At 47.5% G+C, this 20,809-nt stretch overlaps 1 protein-coding gene across 1 annotated transcript in view; it reads right to left on the reverse strand.

The window, feature by feature from the left end:
* DTNB (dystrobrevin beta) overlaps positions 1-20,809 on the reverse strand; it is a 184,683-nt gene that overhangs the window by 163,156 nt on the left and 718 nt on the right. The window contains exons 2-5 of the mRNA XM_086461751.1: positions 17,496-17,576; positions 15,396-15,609; positions 10,348-10,433; positions 224-378 (exon numbers count right to left, since the gene is read on the reverse strand). Of these exons, the coding sequence (XP_086317877.1) occupies positions 224-378; positions 10,348-10,433; positions 15,396-15,609; positions 17,496-17,576 (536 nt within the window). The remainder of the gene's footprint in view (positions 1-223; positions 379-10,347; positions 10,434-15,395; positions 15,610-17,495; positions 17,577-20,809) is intronic.

The following is a 20,809-nucleotide window of genomic DNA, read 5'->3' on the forward strand; positions in this document are numbered from 1 at the left end:
TGTGCCCTGGAGGAGGGGGAACAAACTCAAACTGTGCAAACCCCTTGAATTGCCTAAAACCCAGACAGAGGATTTTACATTCTTCAGCCTGTCTTAAAACTGCTTAGGTTAGTCTCTTCCCACCCCCTCCCTCCCAAGGCCACCCAAACTACAACCAACAGAGCCCACGGGCTCGAGCACCGTGTTAACAAGCAATACAACAGTCCTGGTTTGTAACTCTTACTTGTTGTGGGAAACAGGTCCGTACAGAATGCTCTGTGTATCCAAAAGAAGGCCCCTCAAACACAGCTGTTGGAAGTTTTAGAACTTCTTTCAAAAACTGATCAAACTTTGTAAATATCATTAGTCCATTTGAATCTGATATTTGAGAGAAAATATCTGTAAGAAAATATAACAAAACCCTCCGGTAAATACATGCTCACTATAGAAAAGAGAAAAAATTATTTCAATCCATTTAAACCTCAAGAAATTTCTTTTTGTTTTATTCTGAACATAATTTCTTATCACCTGCTATCAAGGTAAAATTTATAAATGAACATATTCAAACATGCTATGATAGAATTCTTCCTGCTTCCTCCATCCCATCTCACCCGGTCTTGAGCAAAGATTCTGCCACTGCATTAACTGTAACAGCGAGAAAGCAGAAGCCAGGAGGCATTATAACAGTTACAGACCATCGCACCTTCTGGTTTATGCCTTCAAAGTAAAACCAGATAAAACCGTCCGAGAAGGCTCCTAGAAGTAAAGAAAGTTGTAAGAATCAGAGTCCAAACCAGCAAAACTCCCGGTAAACCTGGAGCACGTCAGTGGCAGGTTGAACTGAAGCAAGAGAGCGTCAGAGGCAAAGCGCTCAGAAACCAGAGTGCAATGACCTCCACCGCCACGGCTAAAACACACCAGCCACGCAGCGAGTGGATGGGGAAGAGGAAACCTCATCTGAGTTGACACCAGAGAAGAGCTAGAACAGGAGCTTTCCTCCTTGCACAAGCAAAGTGGAAGGGTGACGAGACGAGGTGCGTTTTTAAGTAGCTCTGTGGGGCTACACAGATCTCCGAAAGCAAAAAGAGGCTCGAGCGAGACGTTCAGCAGCCTCGTGTGGCTATGGAAGGGGCAGGCAGGGAGGGTGGTCCCCGGGAGGAGGGCAGTTTTGCCAGCATTTTCACCCCCATGCCACGCTCCTGGCACGTGGACGGAGGGCTGTCCCCCCGAGCCTCCTGCTCTGGAGTCCCTCTGCCCCCTTGGTGCCCGGAGCTCCACACCGCCAGCCCCTCTGCTCCAGCCGTTCCCTGCGGCAGCCCAAAGCTCGCAGCGCTCACGGCTCAGGAAAGGCAAAATTGTCGGAGAAGACGTGTAGACAGCGTCACAGGAAACCGCTGCCATAAAAAACACCAGGAGAGCCGCACACGGATGAAGGACAACTGTCCTGGGATCCGAAATCTCTCTGGAAAAGACACATCTCTCAAACAGCAAAACTGGGTCTCTGAGATACCTGCAGAGCCAGATTACTCTCCAAGGGAAGATTTCTCTAATAAGAGCACTAATATTAGTAAGACCTAAAATTTTCCGAGATGTGACACAGATACAAGAATTCTTCACTAAACAGCCACGGAATCATCCGTGAGGTTACTTGAGACGCCATCAGTAATTAAACATCAAAAAGGCTATGTTGACAGAAAAGAAGCTTAATTTCAGTGATCAAAACTAGGTCCACGAAAAAAAAAAAAAAGAGACTATTTCAGAAATGAATATTTCTAGTAAACTAGAGAAATTATTCCAATCTCCTGAACGAACGAGCCCATGAAGAAGCCTACAATGTCTAAGTGAAGGGTGATAAAGCTTTCTGGAATTTGTATCACTGGCTAAACAGACAAGCTTGAGATGAAGCCCTTGTTAAATAGTCTTATAAGCCATATTAGGAATAACGGGGGAGGGAAGAAAAAATTTTTAAAAAAAGAAAGAAAGAAAGAAATGGGGGTTGAGGCGGGGAATGCTGCATTTTAGAAAATTTAAGCCAAGCTGAAAAATTCAATGTAACCTGAAAACTGAACGGGGAAGAAGTCAGGATCAAAATGCACACCAAGGAAAGCTATGGAAACAACTGAGACTAGAGTGCCAAACGTCCGGAGCCCTAACCCCTTCTGGATCAGACTCACTCCAGAACTGACACATGCACAACACCTGAAGGGCTGGTAATAAACCTGTCAGGGTGGGACTGTAGAAACTGGCTGGAACATGACGGTATTTGTATTTAAAAGAGGATGGAAATCTTCTGGGTATATACAGTCTATTAATCTGACCTGAACAGTATGCAAGATTTAAACGATTTTAAAGAGAAAGTAATTAAAGCTATGGAAATAAATTGAAAAGGAGATTAAATAGAACAGGCTATATCAAGGGTAAATGGGAAAAAAAAAAACCAAACCCAAACCCCACTAACCCATATATTGCAGTCATAAAAAAGTGGTTTTATAGTCAAAGGAAAGTTGAACTCATTTACGCTGGAAACTTCCACATGGGAAATTACAAGTGAAATTGGAAAAGATAAAGATTAGTAGGATATTATTATACAGTCATCTGCCCTTTTAAAGGGCAGTAAATTACCCTCCAAGAGAAAAGAGAGGCTAACTGCAGTCTCTCAAGAGCTCACAACAGGCGAGTGCTTACAGAGTTTCCTGATGACACGGTATTACACTTTCATCCTCATACAAAATTTCAGTTCAACACTACTGCGTTACAAATATTTTTTTTAAAACCAGAAAGAATTAAAAAATCAGAACTACAAGAGACACTGCTCAGTCCCCAAAACACCAGCGTAGGATGGTACTTGTGCAACTCGCTATTTCCTTCTTGCCAATGTTTGTAGCAAAGCTTTCACACCAAGAACAGAGCTCAGGCTATCATCTGTTAAACCCGCCTGACAGTTCCCTCGAGAGCCTCTTCTCGGCGGTTTGTAACCACCAAAGTTGGCTCTTCTGTCTTTCCCAACCAAGGCGTGTGCCTGATGCTCGGTGCCGTTTCAGCTGACGGCTCTACCATGTCTCTGACCAAGCTAAAAACCAAGCGGCACAACCTGGCACCCTCATTTTTTGGGGTCTGGCCTGGAGCGTGTCCTGTGCCTCACAACTCCTATGCAGTTGTCGATTTTTATCGTACAAATTCATAAAATATTTGTTAAATACTAGGTTTAGCATCAGCAAAAGCCCAGGAAATAAATTTAACAGATTAATTGGTTTGACTGCGCTTTTTTGGGGTGCGGTGGGTTGTTGTATTAATCCGAAGTCTGCATCAAGGTCAAAGGGCCAATCCAAGGAAAGTCAGCCCCACTTTGGGAAAATCATGGAGCCAATCTTGGTGCACATTCCTCTGTGTGTGCAAGAGAAAAGGTGACTGGGATCCGTCAGTAGGGACGTATGGAGGCTAAGTCACACCTGACCGGCTCGATTGTCTTCTGAGAGGACTAAACTTGTAGGTATCATTCACCTCAACTCCAGCAAAGCTCTTCACTTTTTATTGCCCCACAACATCCCTGTGTCCAGCCTGGGATGTCACAGGCTGCACGGCTGAACCACCAGCTGGTTGGGTGATCAGGCTGGGGGCGGTCATGGATAATGGGTCATATTCTACGTGGGGGCCAGGAACAAGTGGAGTACTGCTGGAACCTGTCCCGGGACACGTCCTGCTCCACACGTCCGTCAATGACGGAAGAGGTGCCAGAGCACAGTCCTGTCAAGTTTGCAGATGATGCCAAACTGGGAGGACCAGGGGACACCCTGGCAGGCAAGGGCTGCCACGCAGCAGGACCTAGACCAGCTGGAGGAAAGGGCCGGCAGAAACTGTATGAAATTCAAAAAGGACAAACGCAAAGTCCTGCCCATGGGAAGGAAGAGACCAGCAGTGATTCCAGCAGCTCTGCTGGGAAGGTCCTCGTGGGTTTTGAGGTCACAAGCTGAACACGAGGCAGCAGTGTGCTCTGGCAGCAAAGGTGGCCAACAGCCTCCTGGGCTGTATGAACAGGAGCTCGGCTAGTAGAGGGAAGTGATTATCCTCCTCCACTCGGCACTTGTTAGACCTCTTCTTGGTACCAGGCCCAGTTTCGGGACACCCCACCCCCCCCCCGAGAATCAGAGAATTGTTGAGAATCACAGAGTATGAAAGAGAAACTGAAGCGAGCTCTGGAGAAGGCTCCAAGGATGGTCAGCATGCTGCAGCACTTACCCTATGAGGACAGGCTGAGGTAACAGTAACTGTTCAGCCTGGAGAAGACAAGACACTGAGAAGGCCTAATAACACCACCCAAACACCTACAAGGAGATTATGAAGATGCTTTTCAAAGGAAGGTATCTGAGCGGTCATAAGTCTGGGACAGATACTGGAGAAACCAGAGGATCTAAGAGGCTCCAAGAACCAGCTACTAGACAGATGAGCATCTAAGGCCAGTTACTGGAGGGATCACAGAATCACAGAAGGTCAGGGGTTGGAAGGCACCTCTGGAGATCATCCAGTCCAACCCCCCTGCCAGAGCAGGACCACCCAGAGCAGGTCACCCAGGAACGCGTCCAGGCGGGTTTTGGATGTCTCCAGAGAAGGAGATCTCACCACCTCCCTGGGCAGCCTGTGCCAGGGCTCTGCCACCCTCCCAGGGAAACAGTTTTTCCTCATGTTCATGTGGATCCTAATGGATTCATTAGGTTCCCCATTAATGTGGATCCATGTTGTAGAATCACAGAATGGTTTGGCTTGGAAGGGACCTCAAAGATCATCTAGCCCAACCCCCTGCCGTGTCGTACAGGCACGGGCACACGTGTGTACCGGTGCCACTGACAGGCAGAGGCGGGGAACAGAACCAGGCCGTCGGTGCTGCTGGCGTTCACACGGGTATCTTCCGCCTGTGTTGATCCATGTGGCTGTGTGCGCATATTCCTACTGGGAACGCATGCCTGCCCTCACCACTGGGGACTGGGGACATGGCACTGCAGCAGCCTTACCTCCATCAGGTCAGCAGACCTTGTGGCAACTCCTAACCTTTGTTATAAACAAAGGAGGGGTAAGAAAGTCTGTATAAAATCATGCACTGAGCTTGTTCAGTTTGAGTAGATGTGATACTACAACCAACCAGATATTATTATCACTACGACTGCTTTGGTCCACTGATGAGAACCAAAACAAATAATTCCCCTTTCACCCTCACCCCTCCAAAACCAAAAATACCCTCTCCCCAAAATAAAAACCCAACCATCAGGCTAATTCATCCACAGCAGACTAACTTCCAGGACCTTTATTATGCGAAACCTCGTATTTAGCATACATTATCGTATGACTTTTTAGAGTGAACTTCAGCAAGCACTAAAGGCTTATCAGAGCTGGATGGGGCGAGGAAAAAAAGGAGCTAGTGCGGCGAGGGAGCCAAGGAGCACCACACGGGAAACACAGCCAGATGTCAGAGAAGTCAGGCAGCCCTTAAAGCGAGCAGGATGGAGTCTAGATTTACTTGAAGTTCTGTTTGCAATTTACTTGCAGAAATGACATGGAAGGAAGCACTAATTACTTCACAATGAATCTAGTTAGATGGCAAAATGAAGTCATCCAAATCCAACAAAACCTGACATTTTTTATATGGCATTTCTTGGGCTTAAAATGCCAGGACAAAACTCGTAAAGCCCGTAGCAGCAGGCTGGGTTTACAACTCCCACCTTGCACACCCCGTACGGGAACTCCTTTGCAGGGAGTATCATGTCACAGGAAATAATCTTTTCCAGAGACAGCGAAGTGGTATCACTGAACAATTCCCATCTCATATGTGCTGTCAGACACCGTGTGGACTGAAAAGCACTCCATTTGTTCACATTTTCAGCATTTAAAAAAAAATAAGCCTGTACATATGCAAGTACAGAGACCAAGTTACTATCATTCATATAAATTATGAGATGAGGGGAAAAAAATATCTACAACTTCCAGGATTTGCAGAAAGCCTCACGTTCCAGCTGAGCCGGAGCTGACTGCCTGCTTCGGAAAGGGAGCTGGGGCAGTGCAGGAGAGGGGGTGGAACCAGGGGAACAAGTCAACTGGAAACAGAAGCGGCTCAGCGATGAAATGGGTCAGTAACCAGAGAGACAGGTGGGAACGAGAGGAAAGGGAAAAACCAAGAGAGCGTATTCTATCAGGAGAAGAAATAAAGACTATGAGAACAGCTGAGGCAGATCAGATGGAAAGTCTGGCTGTCCCACCAGCAGGCGGCTCAGGCAGGCACGTTCCCCACAACGCTCCTCCGCTCAGCAGCGCCTTGGCATTCGGCAACCTTTGATGAATTTGCCTTCGGTGAAATTGGCTCAAGGGGTAATCGAGTGGTGTAAAAGCTTGATACCAACAGCATCCTTTGGTGAAGCTTAGAGAAGTACTGGGGTTTGTTGGTTCAATCTGTCACTGCTAACTCCAGTTACTGCCCTTTAGTTCTTGTACTGGGAGGGGACAGGAGCAGCAGTTTTCTGTTGGCCACTAACACATTGCTCGTGATTGCATAGAACACTACCCTTTCACCACCACTTTCCTTTCCAGGTTGAAGAATCCTGCTCTATCTAGTTGTTCTCTCTTCAGAAAGCTTTCTCTTCCTTTGATGATCCTTGTTGTTGTTCTCCGAAAAGATCCGAACTGGAAAGGGCAGCGAACCAGGCGGGGGTACTGGAGCAGCACTCACTCACAGCACAGCGACACCAGGGGTTTGCACAGTGCCTCTACCTCCCCACTGTGCTCTTCACGCCCTTCCCCTCCGTAACATTCCCTGTGCTTTTCAGCCATTACCCAACAGAGCGCCAACACCTTCACAGAACAGAGCTCCAAGATGTCTCATCTGAGCAACAACAACTTTCTTAGCTGACCTTTCTGTGCGTCACACCAGGATCACACCTCACTCCTCCAGCACGCACCACTTTACATATATTCACACTGAATTTCACCTACCATTTTACTTCCCATCTACTCAGCCTTGTCAGATGACACTGTAACTCTTCAGTCTATTTTAGCTTTTACTACACTGATTCACCTTGCGTCCAGTTGTTACCTCTCACTGCATTTTTTCCAGATCATTTATGACCGTGTTAAAAACTGGTTAGGTCCAGCACCACTCACCAATCCAGATCTACAAAAAAGATCTTTATTGCTCCTTTTTGGTTCCTTTTAGACAATCTTCTACCTGCGCAAAGGCCCCACCTTGCACCCCTTTCCTCAAACTTTTAAATGTCTTTAAATGTTTGATAAGGGACCTTCCCGAACGCCTTTCAGAAATTCAAGAAGTCTGTATCAGCCAGAACTCCTTTGTCCAGCTTGGGTTTTCTTCCCCTCCTTTAACGAACTCCTGCAGTTTTTACAAGGCATCCCTTCACAAAAGCCATTTCCCCCAACAGTAAAATCTTATTTATCCATGCATCAACTATTTCTGCTCTTCCTCACTAACAGCTTGCCCAGAAGGTGTGTCAGGTATACATGTAGGGAGGTATACATCGTACAGAGGTGGGTGCTGGTCTCCTCTCATGGGTAATCCATGACAGAACAAGAGGGAACGGCCTCGAGCTGCACCAGGGTGGGTTCAGGCTGGACATTAGGAAGAATTTTTTCCCTGAAAGGGCTGTCAGGCATCAGAACAGGCTGCCCAGGGAGGGGGTTGAGTCGCCGTCCCGTAGTCTGTGTGAAGGTTGTTTAGATGTGGTGCTTGGAGACAGGGTTTAGGGGTGTACTGGGTAGAGTGGGGTTGATGGGTGGGCTCCATGGTCTCAGAGGTCTTTTCCAACCTGAATGGTTCTGCAATCCTGTACAGGCCTGCAGCTGCCCGCATCTCCCCTCCCAAACCTCACACGACATTTTCTTCTTCCCCCTCCCTGGCCCCTTAGAAAGCTTTCAGAAAGACACGTAACCAACAGTTAATAGCTCAGCTATTTTATTACTTTTCTTGAGTTCTGGTGATACTCAAACTTATTCCGCTAACAACACGACACACTTCTGCCCTCAGAAGGTTTACAAGACCCCAGCATCCTGAATCTCAGATGCTCTCCCACGTTCCACAGAAAGCTGCCCTATGACCTTGTCTGAAATGTCAACAGCTGAAATGCTGTCCTGGGTTAGAGAAAGCCTTTCCCTCCGGCACAGATTCCCTATGCTCCTAAAATCTCGGTTCCAAGTTAGCCAAAATCCCCTTTTCCTGGATAATTTCATTAACCATGCACAGAGATTCCGCCTCTGTGTCCAACCTTGCACGTGGCACTGTGAGCATTTTAGAGACTAACAGTGAGGTGGTTCCAGTCTCTAACTTTCTCTCCAACTAAGGAGAGACAAGAACGAGCACAGGAGGGGACAGAGGAGCATCCATAAGTGACAGAGGAGTGTCTGGAGCAGATGGTGCAGTGAAGGAAGTGCCGTGACCGTACAGGGCAGTGGCAAATCAGCATTACTGCTACGGATGGAGAATTTTTTTCTTTCTCAGTTGAATCAATAAGATATTGTACTTGACAGACCAACCAAAAAACCCCTCACCAAAACCAGGTTTTAAATAGGTGTGGCCAACAGATAATACTCTGTCATCAGAACTACCCCAGAAACACCAAACGGTGGGAAGTCAGCACGAGCGACGCACTGAAAAGGCAAGGAGAGGAACCGAGCGAACTGAAAAAAGACAGAAGCACTACTGTCCAAACCGCATCAAACACAAAAATCACACGCTCTTTGAAAATGGTGCTCCACACCCAAAGAGAAGTGCCCCAAGAAAAAAGGGATAGCAGATACCGGAGGGAAGATCCCAGAAGCAGAACGTAAACTAAAGGTCAGCTGATAAGGCAAGAGCAAGTAAAAGGCAGGACAACCAGAATATGACAAAGCTCCGAGCAGCGGCATTATTCCGTGATAGCAGTCAAAAGCCTGTCCTCCAACGTGTATGGACCTCAGTTAAGAACTTTTATGAAGAAGGATGTTACAGTGAGAAGGAAACAGGAGCCAACAGAATAAGAAAAAGGAAAAAGGAACCTTCCAATGCTATGAAGAGAAGCAGCCACAGAGAGAGAACAGTACATTAAATGCACAAATGTCAAGACTAACCACACCCGTTATATAGGACTAAGAAATGAGGCGTCCTTAAGGCGAGAGCACCTCAACTAGCCACCTCCTGGATCAGTAACTCGAGGCTTAATGTAACTCCCAGAAGGGTATCTAGGTCTCTGAAAACATCGGAAGTTTACGGATTCCTGTAACAGTTCATTCCAGAGGTTAATCACCTTTTCCACTAAAAGCTCCCACGGCCATTTTCTTGGCGTGTTTCAGTGTGGTCTTGGTGATTCTAGAAGCAACGCTCCTTTTCCATCCTGGGCCTGTGCTGAACTGCCCAACTGCTGTAACCTCCTCAAACCTTCTCCTCCTTAAATCCAAAATGTAACCTTCTACTGAGGACATCTAGTCTCTTTTTCTCCCAGTATTTGATCTTGCATCTTTTACAGAGGTAATGCACTCATTAAACACTCTATTTTTCAGACCCTGCCACGTGGTTTAATTCAGCACACTAGTATTTCACGCTGCTAGTTCTAAAGCAACTATAATAAAGAAGCTTAATGATGAAGGCAAGCCTAGAGAATCATTTGCAGCCAATGACAACAACGGAGATGAGGAGGAATGACTTACTACAAGATAACTTTCACAAAGGGAAGTTAGGGTGAGGTGAAAACAAGACCTGAACAGTAAAATCTGGCACTGACAGCGAGATTAACTTCCAGCTCTTCAGGGTGGAAGTGGAAAGAAAACTCACCCCTAACACCACCTTCCTAGTAAGAGAGAGAGACGAACAAGAATTACTGCTAAAGGACAAACCACGTTTATGGATATCGCTGGTTCTCTGCTGATACAGCAGGAGGCTCATGGAAACAAGAGAAAAAGGCAGCAAGATTGATGAGAAGAGAGTAAAAAGAAGAGTTAAAAATACGAACCGAGAAGCTGGAGTTACACAACGAGAAGATGCAGAGCGCACCTCAGATGAAGCAGAAGATATACAGAAGCCACCCGACGCCCTCAAAACAGGGGAAACGGCAACAAATCGGACATGACTATCGGACCCGTCAGACCTGAAGCTTTACCCTTAAAGGAGTGCCGCAGCCCCTCAAACCCAAGCCCTGCACTTGGAAAGCCCACTGCGCGGCAAACCCGCTGCGCCTGGTGGCCAGCAGATGGCATGTGGAACCAAGCCATCCGCCCCCAAGCCTCCTTTCGGGGTACAGACCGCTGAACCAGCAGAAAAGGCAGCTTGCCCAAGTTAACCCGGTAAAACACACGTAGCCGGTAACAGCACCAAAACGGTTTGATTTGCTTGAAAATACTTACATCTCAGCTTGTCCAGTATTTTACCGCCACACATGGTTGCCAGCATGGCTTTCACCGAAAAGACCGTCAGCTTCCCATGGCCCTCACTGCGAACAAAAATGACATGGTCAGTAATTACCACGCAGGGTGATGAGTAACAGCAATACTCGAGGCCTAGGAAGGCAATGCATAAATGCCCGCCAATAACTACTAAGATCTGCCAAAACTATTTAATAGAACACTAAAGCCGTGGCAAACCCAACATTTTTAATATGTCAGAAGAGTTAACAAGTGTCTAATCACAAATCAAATTTTCTCGCAGAAAATGCACAGGTAAAGAGACAACCGTTTGTCTTGTTCATCCCATAACTGCCCTATAGAAAAGTAACTTGGTAATTAACTCTTTCCATTAAAATACATCCGTTTACAATAAAACATTGGATTTTTTCCTCTGCTACACTTTGTCAGTTGTTTTAAATTTTTACTCCTCGATTTAAACTCTGATGTTCAAATACACATTTCATTCTAAAAACAGCACAGGAATTGATGGCTAACAGAGAAGCTGTACGATACCCTGAATATATCACACGGAACAGGAATAACGGAACAGAAATGTTTTATTCTAATTTAAGTTAACAAAGCTGCTGTGCTATCAGAACAGATGGCACATTCGGGGAATCATTTTCTAGCATCAGCAAAGAAATGAGTTTGTCTCCACGGAACGTATGAAAAAGCCCGTTCGGCGCGGTGTGATACGTGGGAACAGCGACACGTGTCGTTCCCGCTACCAGAAAGAAAGGGAAGGATGAAATTGTGAGGGCATTAAGCCACCAGAACCACAGAAGGCGGCTTGCTGGGTTAAAGCACAGCGCAGCGGGTGGCAGCAAGGGTCTCCCAGCTGAGTGCCGGCCCATGGCACGCGTCCCACCTCCTCCACCTCTGCCTTTCACAGCAATAGACAGGAGCCAATCAACCTCCGACACGGGATATTAAGACGGCCACAGCGTGGAGATGTCAATGTAAACCCACTGGTACCGTGAAGCTGTTTGAAAGGTGGTTTAGGGCAAAGGAAATGCGTGTGAACGGGGGTAAAAGCTGTTGGAATCCTGAGCAACTCACTGCCAAGCAGAAGTGTACTGAGTCACTATCCTTAACTCCGAACAGCAACAGCGGTACAGAGCGATAAGCCACCAAGACAGTGAAAGTCACATATAAAAGAGAAAAAGAATTAAAATAAGTTCAAGCAACTGTAATGAAACGTATTGGACAGATGATTTGTACTATCACGGGGAAAATACATGGTGAGTGTTGGAAGAGATCTAGAAAAACTCCAGAATACTGCTCAGTGGAAGCAAGATGCACATCTAACATCTGCACTCGGCTGACTAGCACTTGGAAAGCGTTAAGAGTAGAATTATTCGACGTAAATATTGGCTGATGGTACTGAAGTAGCGACAAGGGCTGATGTCAATGACGGACAAGGAACCAGATGGAGACATTGGGAAGTAACCAAGTAACTTTTTCCCCCTTTCACACCCAGAGTTAACATGCAAATGTTATCCTCTGGTAACATCTCACACTCCACGGTGAGGTAAAGGCTCTCAACCTTTCTCAGGCTGAGAAGTACCTGAAGTATAGCACGCTGTTTCTGTAACACAGCCTCAAGAGTGTCTTTCAAACATCCCCTCTACAGAAGAGAGGCAATCTCTCCTAGAGCTACAGCTGCAGGAAGATCTGTGAAGAGGAATGGTGATTCAAAGGCCATCACTTTGTGGGTATCCAGTACTCTTTAAACCACTGTTTGAAGAAACTAAACAAGGGGAGAAAACTAAACATATCAGATATTTATTTCAAGCTATATAAAGGCTATAAAGTTAGCAACAAGGTAAAGATCTCAGCTACCGTATTTTGTTTCTGTGTTTTCTCTCAGAGAGCTTTCTCAAAGGAATAAGTTGGCACTCCCTCTGTGTGTCAAAAAAAAAGAGACAGATTTGACTCCATCTGAATTTGGTGGTCTGAAAAGTTCATCCTCCAAGCCTTGACCTCCACTTTTATCTGAAGAAGTGTTACTCGCTAATTCAAGTCTCCTCCAGTCAGAGTCTCAGCGCCCCCAACCCCCCCCCTTTTCTTTTCAACAGACATTCATTTTCTCTCAAAAGAGAGGTCAGCTTTGAATTAATTTCCAGGAAAAAAAAAAGGGATTAAAGCCATCCATATCTCCTCACAAACGCATCCTTGCAAAGGTATTTGATGGTGCCTCCAGATATTAGAACTGCTTCTGCTGACATTCTGTCTATTAATCAAGAAAAAACCCCAAACTCCTCCCCCTGCAGTCCAGTAGAGGTGTAGTTATTAAGCAACTTGCCAAAATCTATTTCTGTAGCAATGCTGTTCAATCTGCCGAGCTCCCCACCAAAAGGAAAAAGGGCAGAACTTCCCATAGGATTTTGAAACTCCTGTGACAATCGGGAGTTCTCAGGATCGGAGACAGAAGTGGTTTAAAAAAGACCGGGCCTGTGTACACGAGGCTTCCCCCGGTTGCCTGCAGAGCCGCATCCTGCGCCCTCCTCACCAGGCGGTCCGTGGCAGACGCCCGCCGCAGCGATGCCCACGTCAGTCTGCCCGCTAACCCCGACTCGACCTCCCAGCTGGCTCAGCACCCGTCCCCAGGCAGAGCCCCACGCGCTCCAGCCGCTCTCCCACGCAAAGGGCAGCTCCCCCTCCCCGTCCGGCCCCCCGAAAGAGCCCGCGGCAGCGCTCCAGTTGCGGCAGCTGCCCCACCACGTCCCCTCTAGCGGGATCAGCCTCGAACTCCTCCCGTTTGCTCCCCGTGCCCCTCAGAGGGGCACCGGCTCACGCTGCCTTCCCAGACAAGGCACGAGAGCTCCGAGCACGGTGCTGGTCCCTCGGCGTCTCCTTACAGACACGCACACGCCTGGAGCGAGCCCCTTCCAGCTCCGCTGTGCTCATTGCGGGGCTCCTCCTAGTCACAGCACTCCACCCTTGGCTCACCAACCCACTTCCTCACTCGTTGGTCATCCTCTCCCTCCCCCTTATCGCACGCTGCTTTATTACCAGCATACCTTGTGGTTTGATACCTGCAATTAAAAAGACAAAAGTTGGAGCAACTGAACCCGCTGTCAAATTAAATGCATCTTCTAGAAATGATGAAATAAAACCCTGACTGCTCTGAAACAATCAAATGGGGTCAGGGAACAAGCTGTTACTCTGGGGTGCCAGGAACGAGCTGTTACTCCGGGGTGCCAGCAAGAGACCAGGGACTCTGGAAAGCCACGAGGGGCTATTGGGGAAAGCAGACCAGGAACAAACTGTCGGACCCCCATGCAGAGCTCTGCGGGGGAAAGCAGCGAAGAACAGCACACCACAGCGGCTCCTCCGCACCACTCGCCGCTGATGCACCACGAGCCGTGTTCTACGGGTCTCCATGCAGCGTTCGGTGTGAGCACTTTTCACACGTGCGTTACATCAGCTCTGACACCAGTATTTCCACGGGGAAGACACCAGTCAGATCTTTGATTCCTGGGCCTGTCTGGTGGAAAGCCAACGACTTGGTGACGCTATCACCAGCACCGCGTTGCAAGAAGCTACTGCACTGTGTGCATTCAAGCAACCAGGCAGCTCCCCCAGCGATGCAATTCCAGCACAGGTGTAGGGTCTTATCTTTTTTTTTTTTTTTTTTTAAATAAATGTCTGCCATGTTGATGAACTCCTGGAGAGGGAGCCACAGCCCTGCCTTGCCTCTTATTCTTGATTCTCCCACAGCCCAGCTTTCTCAATCCCATGGGCCAGAGCAAGCTAAAGAGAAGCTGCTGCACCATGCTGGGATCACACGTGCTGCTCGGCTTCCAAAAGAGCAGAACTTGCAGGGCTGGGGGCAGCAGGGGGGAAAACCACATCTGTAACTACAGCCTCAGTCTTTTGAGCCAGCTCCCCAAAGCACGGACACTTTTGTATTTTCTAGTGTGATCTGTCTCAGAATAACTAAACCCATCACCTAACCTTTACAACTTGGCTCACAACTAATCCCAAAGCAGAACTAAATAGAAAAATACACATTCAATTCTGTTGTCGTAACGGTCTTCCCCCTCTGAGCTTTGTGTTGGTTTTATCCGCCCTTAGTGAGATAGGGATTGTTCTGAAATCTTGGACTTCTGTCGGGGGAAACCTAGCTTCTGCTGGGTGACAGTAAGAAGCAGTCACATCAGGAAAAAAGCCTGACATTACAAACAGAACAACTATCTGGTGTATTCAGTGTTTCAGATTGTCTTGGGTAAAACTCCTCAGCCTCTGTGACAGCATCCCGGCCACAAGCAGTTCTCTACTGCGAGGAGAGAGGGTGAAAGCAGAAAGAGAAGAGTGATTGTGAGAAAGGCAAGACAAAAAGTAAGAAGAGCTAAACATCAGTGAAAGATTTGTGGTTGCTACTCAGAGAACCCAGAGACACATTGACTCCAGAAGACTAGCAGACCGAGCACTGAAGAAAGAGGCTGTGAAAGAAACTCATGAAACTGGACACAAGGAGATGCCTAGAGAGCTCCCTGAACCAGAACCCAAGCTTCTTCCAGCCAAGACACGAGAATTAGCCTTTATGGGGTCACAGCACGTTGGAATGGGACGCAAGCTGCTAAAACAAGGGAGCATTATAAAACGGTTTCGTGGATCAAATTGAGTAAAACACTTTCACTTTTTAAAACAGCGCTATACCACCACGAGGTTAACGTTATGTTCTACCACAGTCCGCAGAACACAGTTTCACTTCACCTCCCGTTCAGACACGCGGCTTACAGCAGCCTGCGAGTTGCAGGAGGCACTCACTCATCTTTCTCAAGACAGCAGTTTTTAAAGACAAAGCACTGCTGCTGTGGCAGCGCAAATCTCCGCAGGCCCTACTATGACCTTAAATACACGTGTGTGCGTGCAACACACCATTTCATGAACTTGAGAAATAGCAGGCGGGCGGTTTGCCGGAGGCTCATGCACTTGTTGGCTGCATCCATCTAAGGAAAAGAGAAAATTAGTTTAAGAATACAACTAGAGGAGTTACTAGCCTGTCATACGCTGCTATCATGAAGTTGAGGAGGAGGCTGATGGATTGCTCTACACTGATTTGGTGAGTAGAAGGAAGGCGTTTGTTTAGCTGGTAGTAGATGGATGAAATGATTGTTTCTAGTCGAGACACGTTGATCTCTGTGTTATGATCCAAAGTGTTAAGGCCATTATCTCGGAAGGCTTCAATCATATTCCAGATATCAACAAGATGAACTAAAAATAAAGGAAAAAAAATTAACTTCTATTCTGTAACGCATGCAAGCTTACTTTTACGGTACTGTTTCCAAACACTACGTTAGCTTTTAGTTTGGAATGAACAGGTACTTATTTGTATTCAAAGTGAGAGACAGACTCTTGATATTCACACTCATAGTTCATGTCAGCTAGTTTAAAGTAACAGAGCAGTGCCCAGACATCTCGTGTGCCTTTTATTCCAGCCTTCACCATCTGGGTGCTCTGACAGACAAGCTTCACAGAGGAGAAAAGCGATCCTCCGTCACCACGCAGTGCGTTTTAGCCGAGTCGGGTATTCCCATCAGAGAAAGACGGCAGCCATATGCTAAATCCACCGCAAACCGGTTACAATAACTTTGAACATTCTCATGCTGACCACCAGCTGAGTGTTGAAGGAGGAACTTGATGTTCCAGTTAAACTATGACTGTTGCCAGCTGATCCAGTTGCCAAGTCCGGAGCATAATAATTTCTAAAGAGGGCTAGAACTCCAAAGCACTTCCCTCAATTACCCTGCTGTATCTTAGTGCATATCTAAGTAGTGTTAACAACGTAGAGAAAAAGTTTTCCAAAACCACAGAAAGTCATCTGCAGAACCACATTAAATAACACTTTAAAATGCTTCAAAGCTGGAAAGATATGTGCGACAGCAGGAGAAGACAACAGGAATCCATCGGTCCAACCTGGATGTGATCCAACAGCTACAAAGGACAGACATATTGGCTAACTCCACAACTGCTGTTATCTTCCCTAACTTACAAAAAACAGTCTGAAGTGAGAGTGTGATCTTTAACATTTCTTTCATAAATCTCGTCTTCATATTTCTCACGTAAATCCCACACAACGAGAAAAGCCAAGCTACCTGCGCACACCAAGCACATGCCCCCGGATCACCCTGTGGCCCAGACAAAGACATAAACGTTCAGCCTCACCCACCCACACCCCTACGGCAAAGGTACTCGAGGTGCAGGCATGGCACTGGGGAATCGGGCCCAAAGGAATAATCAGCATTTCTTAAAACCGCTCTTCTGATTAAGAGGGATTTTTAATTCAAAAGCATGGCTTACGGATAAGAACCAACACTTTTCCAGAGGAACAGAAAAGCTGTAAGCCACCCATCAAACTAAAGGCCCTGCAGGTGCTGCCACAGCAGCCCTGAGCGACCCCCGCACCCGGGGCCGGCTGCACGTGCAGTGGCACGTGTCCCCTGCAGGACCCCCAGCTCTCCTCCTGTCCTCTTCCCCACCAGCCACACACCAGCTCCGCTCCACGGGGAGGAAGGACCTACCCCTGCGCATCACCCTGTCCCGCTCTCGCTGCGTCCCACCCAACACCGGCCCAGAGAGCCAAGCAGTGTCCCCTACCCGTCCTCGGGTGAACCCCGGCTTCAGTGAGCGCCCAGCGCCAAAGGACTGTGGAAGGGAACAGGAACGTTTACACTGCCTGAACGTGAGGGACTCCTGACGGTCGCTACCCTTCCTATCGGCCACCACGACGGGATCTGGCACTGTCACGGCAGTGACCGTACCGCGCATCGCCCCACGCGGCGCAGCGCCCAGGGACGGAACAGGAGCTCAAACAGCTCCAGGCTGCCCGTGCCCGACGCTGCGGGCAACTGAGGTACCTTGAGCTGGCCCGTAGATCTTAAATTTTTGAAACATTCAAGAATCAAACTGAAGATATTACAGAGTATTGGACAAAGATCGCTGCTCCTTTTTAACTATATATTTAACCTCTGTTCAGTTTAAGTAACAACTACCATTGTCTGATTTGCTTACTCTTGCTGTACGTAAAATTCACATGGGTAGAATATTTGAAACAATCATGCATGAGAGATTTTTGAAGATAAAGAGTAATTATAACTTACGATTACATCTTTTTTGTACAAACCGCAGTTTACAGGCTGTTCGATACGTTGAAAGTCTGATGACATCAAAATTCTGTGCTCCTATGAATAAAAGAGAGTTTGTGTTTTTCTTTCCTCCATGACATTCAGCTTATCTGAGAGAATTACTTCAAAAATGGCACGAGTGTTTCTTCACACGCACCATCTTTGTCATGTGAACGTGAAAAGACTTTCATTAGGTACCTCACGGTGAAGTGATTTTCAGCAGTGCGTTATGAACTGATCTAAGTTTGGGACTAATTCGAGCGCCTTAAAAGGAAGCAAGAATTAAGTGGTGAGTGGGTAAAGGAAGAGGATTGCACTGATGTTGGAAGACACATACACAAAAGATAAGAGACAAAGAAAAGGCGGGGTTGGCACTCCTACCACCATCTGCACCGCAGCCCCCTCAGGAGCATGCTTCTGGTCTCCCAAACAGGTCCAAATCAGGCAAGAAGGAGAAGAAAAAGCATAGAAGGGGAAAAAAAAAAATCAAAAACCTTATCTTCCCCAACAGCCTCCCACTTCAAGCTGTGTGTGTGTTACACCTCCAAACAATACCACACCCCGAAAGCTCTGAACGCTATCATCTGTACCCGTCTGTCCCGCAGCTACCGCTTCCAGCACTGACTCTGAACGTGACCAGCTTGAGCAGTTTCAGCAAGTTGTGTTAACCCTCCGCCCAACAGAGCTGCGCACCTCCTGCGCTGACCAATCCAGAGGATCAGCGACAGGGGGATGATCTTTAAACAATACCGGTTTAAAGGCCCGTACTGACCATTTTAATTTGGAAGCAGCCAACTAGTGTTGAAAATCACGTTAATCGTAAAGCAAAATGCCTTTCAAATGGCTCCCATTTCAACAGCATTAGCAGCTCCGTCCTATAATCAATAGAGTTCTAAGGTGTCGCCTGAAACGGCGCAGCTGCACGGGGGCAGCGGCATGGATGCGCGTGGCTCCTGTGCCTCTCGTGTTCTCACGGGAGTGCGTAAAAGCAGGATCTTTTCATAATTCTCTCAAAAGCCAGAGCCTGGATGAGTAAAGAACAGAGAAATGGGGATAACTGACTTATGGAATCCAAGCTTCTACAAGACACTTCAAAACAAACCCAGAAAAAACAAGCCCACATCCCCCCGAAGAAGGTATCCGATTGCTGTACCGGGGGGTCTTGCTCAAAGGCGATCGCTTATTCCCTCCTACGTTCTGAATTCAGAAAGCAACTTGCAAATACCTCATTTGAATCACCTTTGTGCACGCCCCGCTGACTCACCGCTGCAAATTTAAGGAAATGTTCTTGTCTTTTAGAGAGTTCATTACAATTTCGCAAACGCCATGCCAAAGCACCTGCTCGTTCCTGGAGATCCAGGCACTGCGTCTTGAAAGCGACACACAAGGACCGACTCTCTTCACCACTGATGGAGAACAAGAGGTGAAAAGACTCGCACAAGGCCAGCGAGGAGCCGACCAATCTCCCAGTCCAAGGCTCCCCATGACAGCTTGCCTAAGCGTGGCGCTAGACTTGCCGACACCTGAGGATGTTCTGCCTGACAGCACGGTGCCACAAACTTCAGGGGATTATTTCACAGTATCATCTTTAGAAAACTAGTCCCTGATATATTTCAGGAAAGTTCTTGGCCAGGTAACGTAAGCTGGAGCGTTCAGATCCAAGGCTACAACAAAATAGCTCATTTTGTATTTTCTATGCAATATTCTTTCAACACTCTCAATCAGGGTGCAGGCTTCTGTCTTTCAAACCACAGAACACACTTCCACAGACCGTGAGTCGTCACAAAATGCTGTGTCTATACATGTATATAAATGTAAGGAAAAGATACATGTCTGTATAGTTTATATATATAAAACGGGTCATTTAACAGCTTCATGAAAAAAAAAAGTCGTCCATTTTCTGTTCTTGCCTTCCTGTGCCACATTACCACAACAGCTTCAACAAGGTCACTCTTCTAAACGATCTGAAGAGAAAACGGGGCGCGTTCTCCAGACTACCGATATAGCTCAGAAGCACAGAGCGGTGGAGGCTGGAAGGAGCTGCTGGACATCACCGGGCCCCACCTCCCCGCCCAAGCAGGGTCAGCTACAGCAACTCGCCCAAGACAGCGTTCAGTCGACTTGTGAGCCCCCGCAAGGACGGAGACTCCGCAGCTTTGCTCAGCAACCTCTCCCGCGGCTCAACCATCCTCACAGTAAAAATGTTTTTCCTCACATTCAGACGGAATTTGCTGTGACGCCGTTTGTGCCCATTGCCTTGCACCCTGCCGCCGGGCTGAGGAAAGTCTGGCTCCAACGTCTTTGCACCCTTCCGTAAGATAAACTCTGCAGGTGTTCTACAGCTCAAGGAAGTTGGGACGGCTTGCACGGGGTTCTTGCTGGGCAGACAGCTCCGTAAATACAACCAAACCAGCACGCACACCCGTGGGTGGCACGGCCAGCGCGGGTGAGGGCCAAGGTCTGCTCTCATCTCACACGAGCTGTTACCCAAACGCTTCAGCACATTTGTGTGCTGAGCAACAACGAATGGTCACTGACAGCACCACGGGGTACATCCACCCTGCGTGTGGAGCTCGCCTAGAAAGGAAAACATTTATGTGTTCACTTTACAGGGAAATATTCCACCACAGGACAGGTGAAGCTTGGAGACCTTCGAGTTCTCATCCTGATATGCTGAAGAGCCTACAGAGCGGGGCAGCTGGGAACGTCTGTACGCCAGCGCTTTCACTGATAACGAACAGCGAGAGCCACCGCGGCAAAAGGAGACACCTCGTATAGAGATAATCAGAAGAAATCTGAATATTTTTAACAACTTAGGCAAAGCTAAAAGCTAGCAAGCCAACTCCCGTACTAAATGCTCACAAGACAACTACACCGCTTCAAAGCGATGGGACAAACGGAACGCTGACGCTCCAGTCACAGCACTCCTAGCGCAGCAGCACCGTTGTCCCTCTAAAAGCTTCTGATGAGATTTCCTCAGGATATCAGCACCATGCAGTCACCTTCGCTCACGTAAACCCGAAGAGAGGCAGAGAAGAACAGGGGAGGAGGTGTACAGCAGCGAGACCGCAGGAGTCAGCCTGTGCCACATGCTGAACAAGCCAAAAAGGGACGTGACTCTCAACCCAAACGCAAAGCAAGCTGGGATGTGGGGAGAAATACTGTCCAAGAGTGGTCTCACATGAGGGGAAGCAGATGTAAATTAGCCAGGAATGAAACTGCTGAAATTACAAGATGCTTATAACCACAGTAAGCACATGACTTCGAATTCCTCCGAAACGGCACGATGC

This window comes from Leptosomus discolor, chromosome 2, assembly GCF_034619465.1.
Source record: "Leptosomus discolor isolate bLepDis1 chromosome 2, bLepDis1.hap2, whole genome shotgun sequence".
Classification (NCBI taxonomy): domain Eukaryota; kingdom Metazoa; phylum Chordata; class Aves; order Leptosomiformes; family Leptosomidae; genus Leptosomus; species Leptosomus discolor.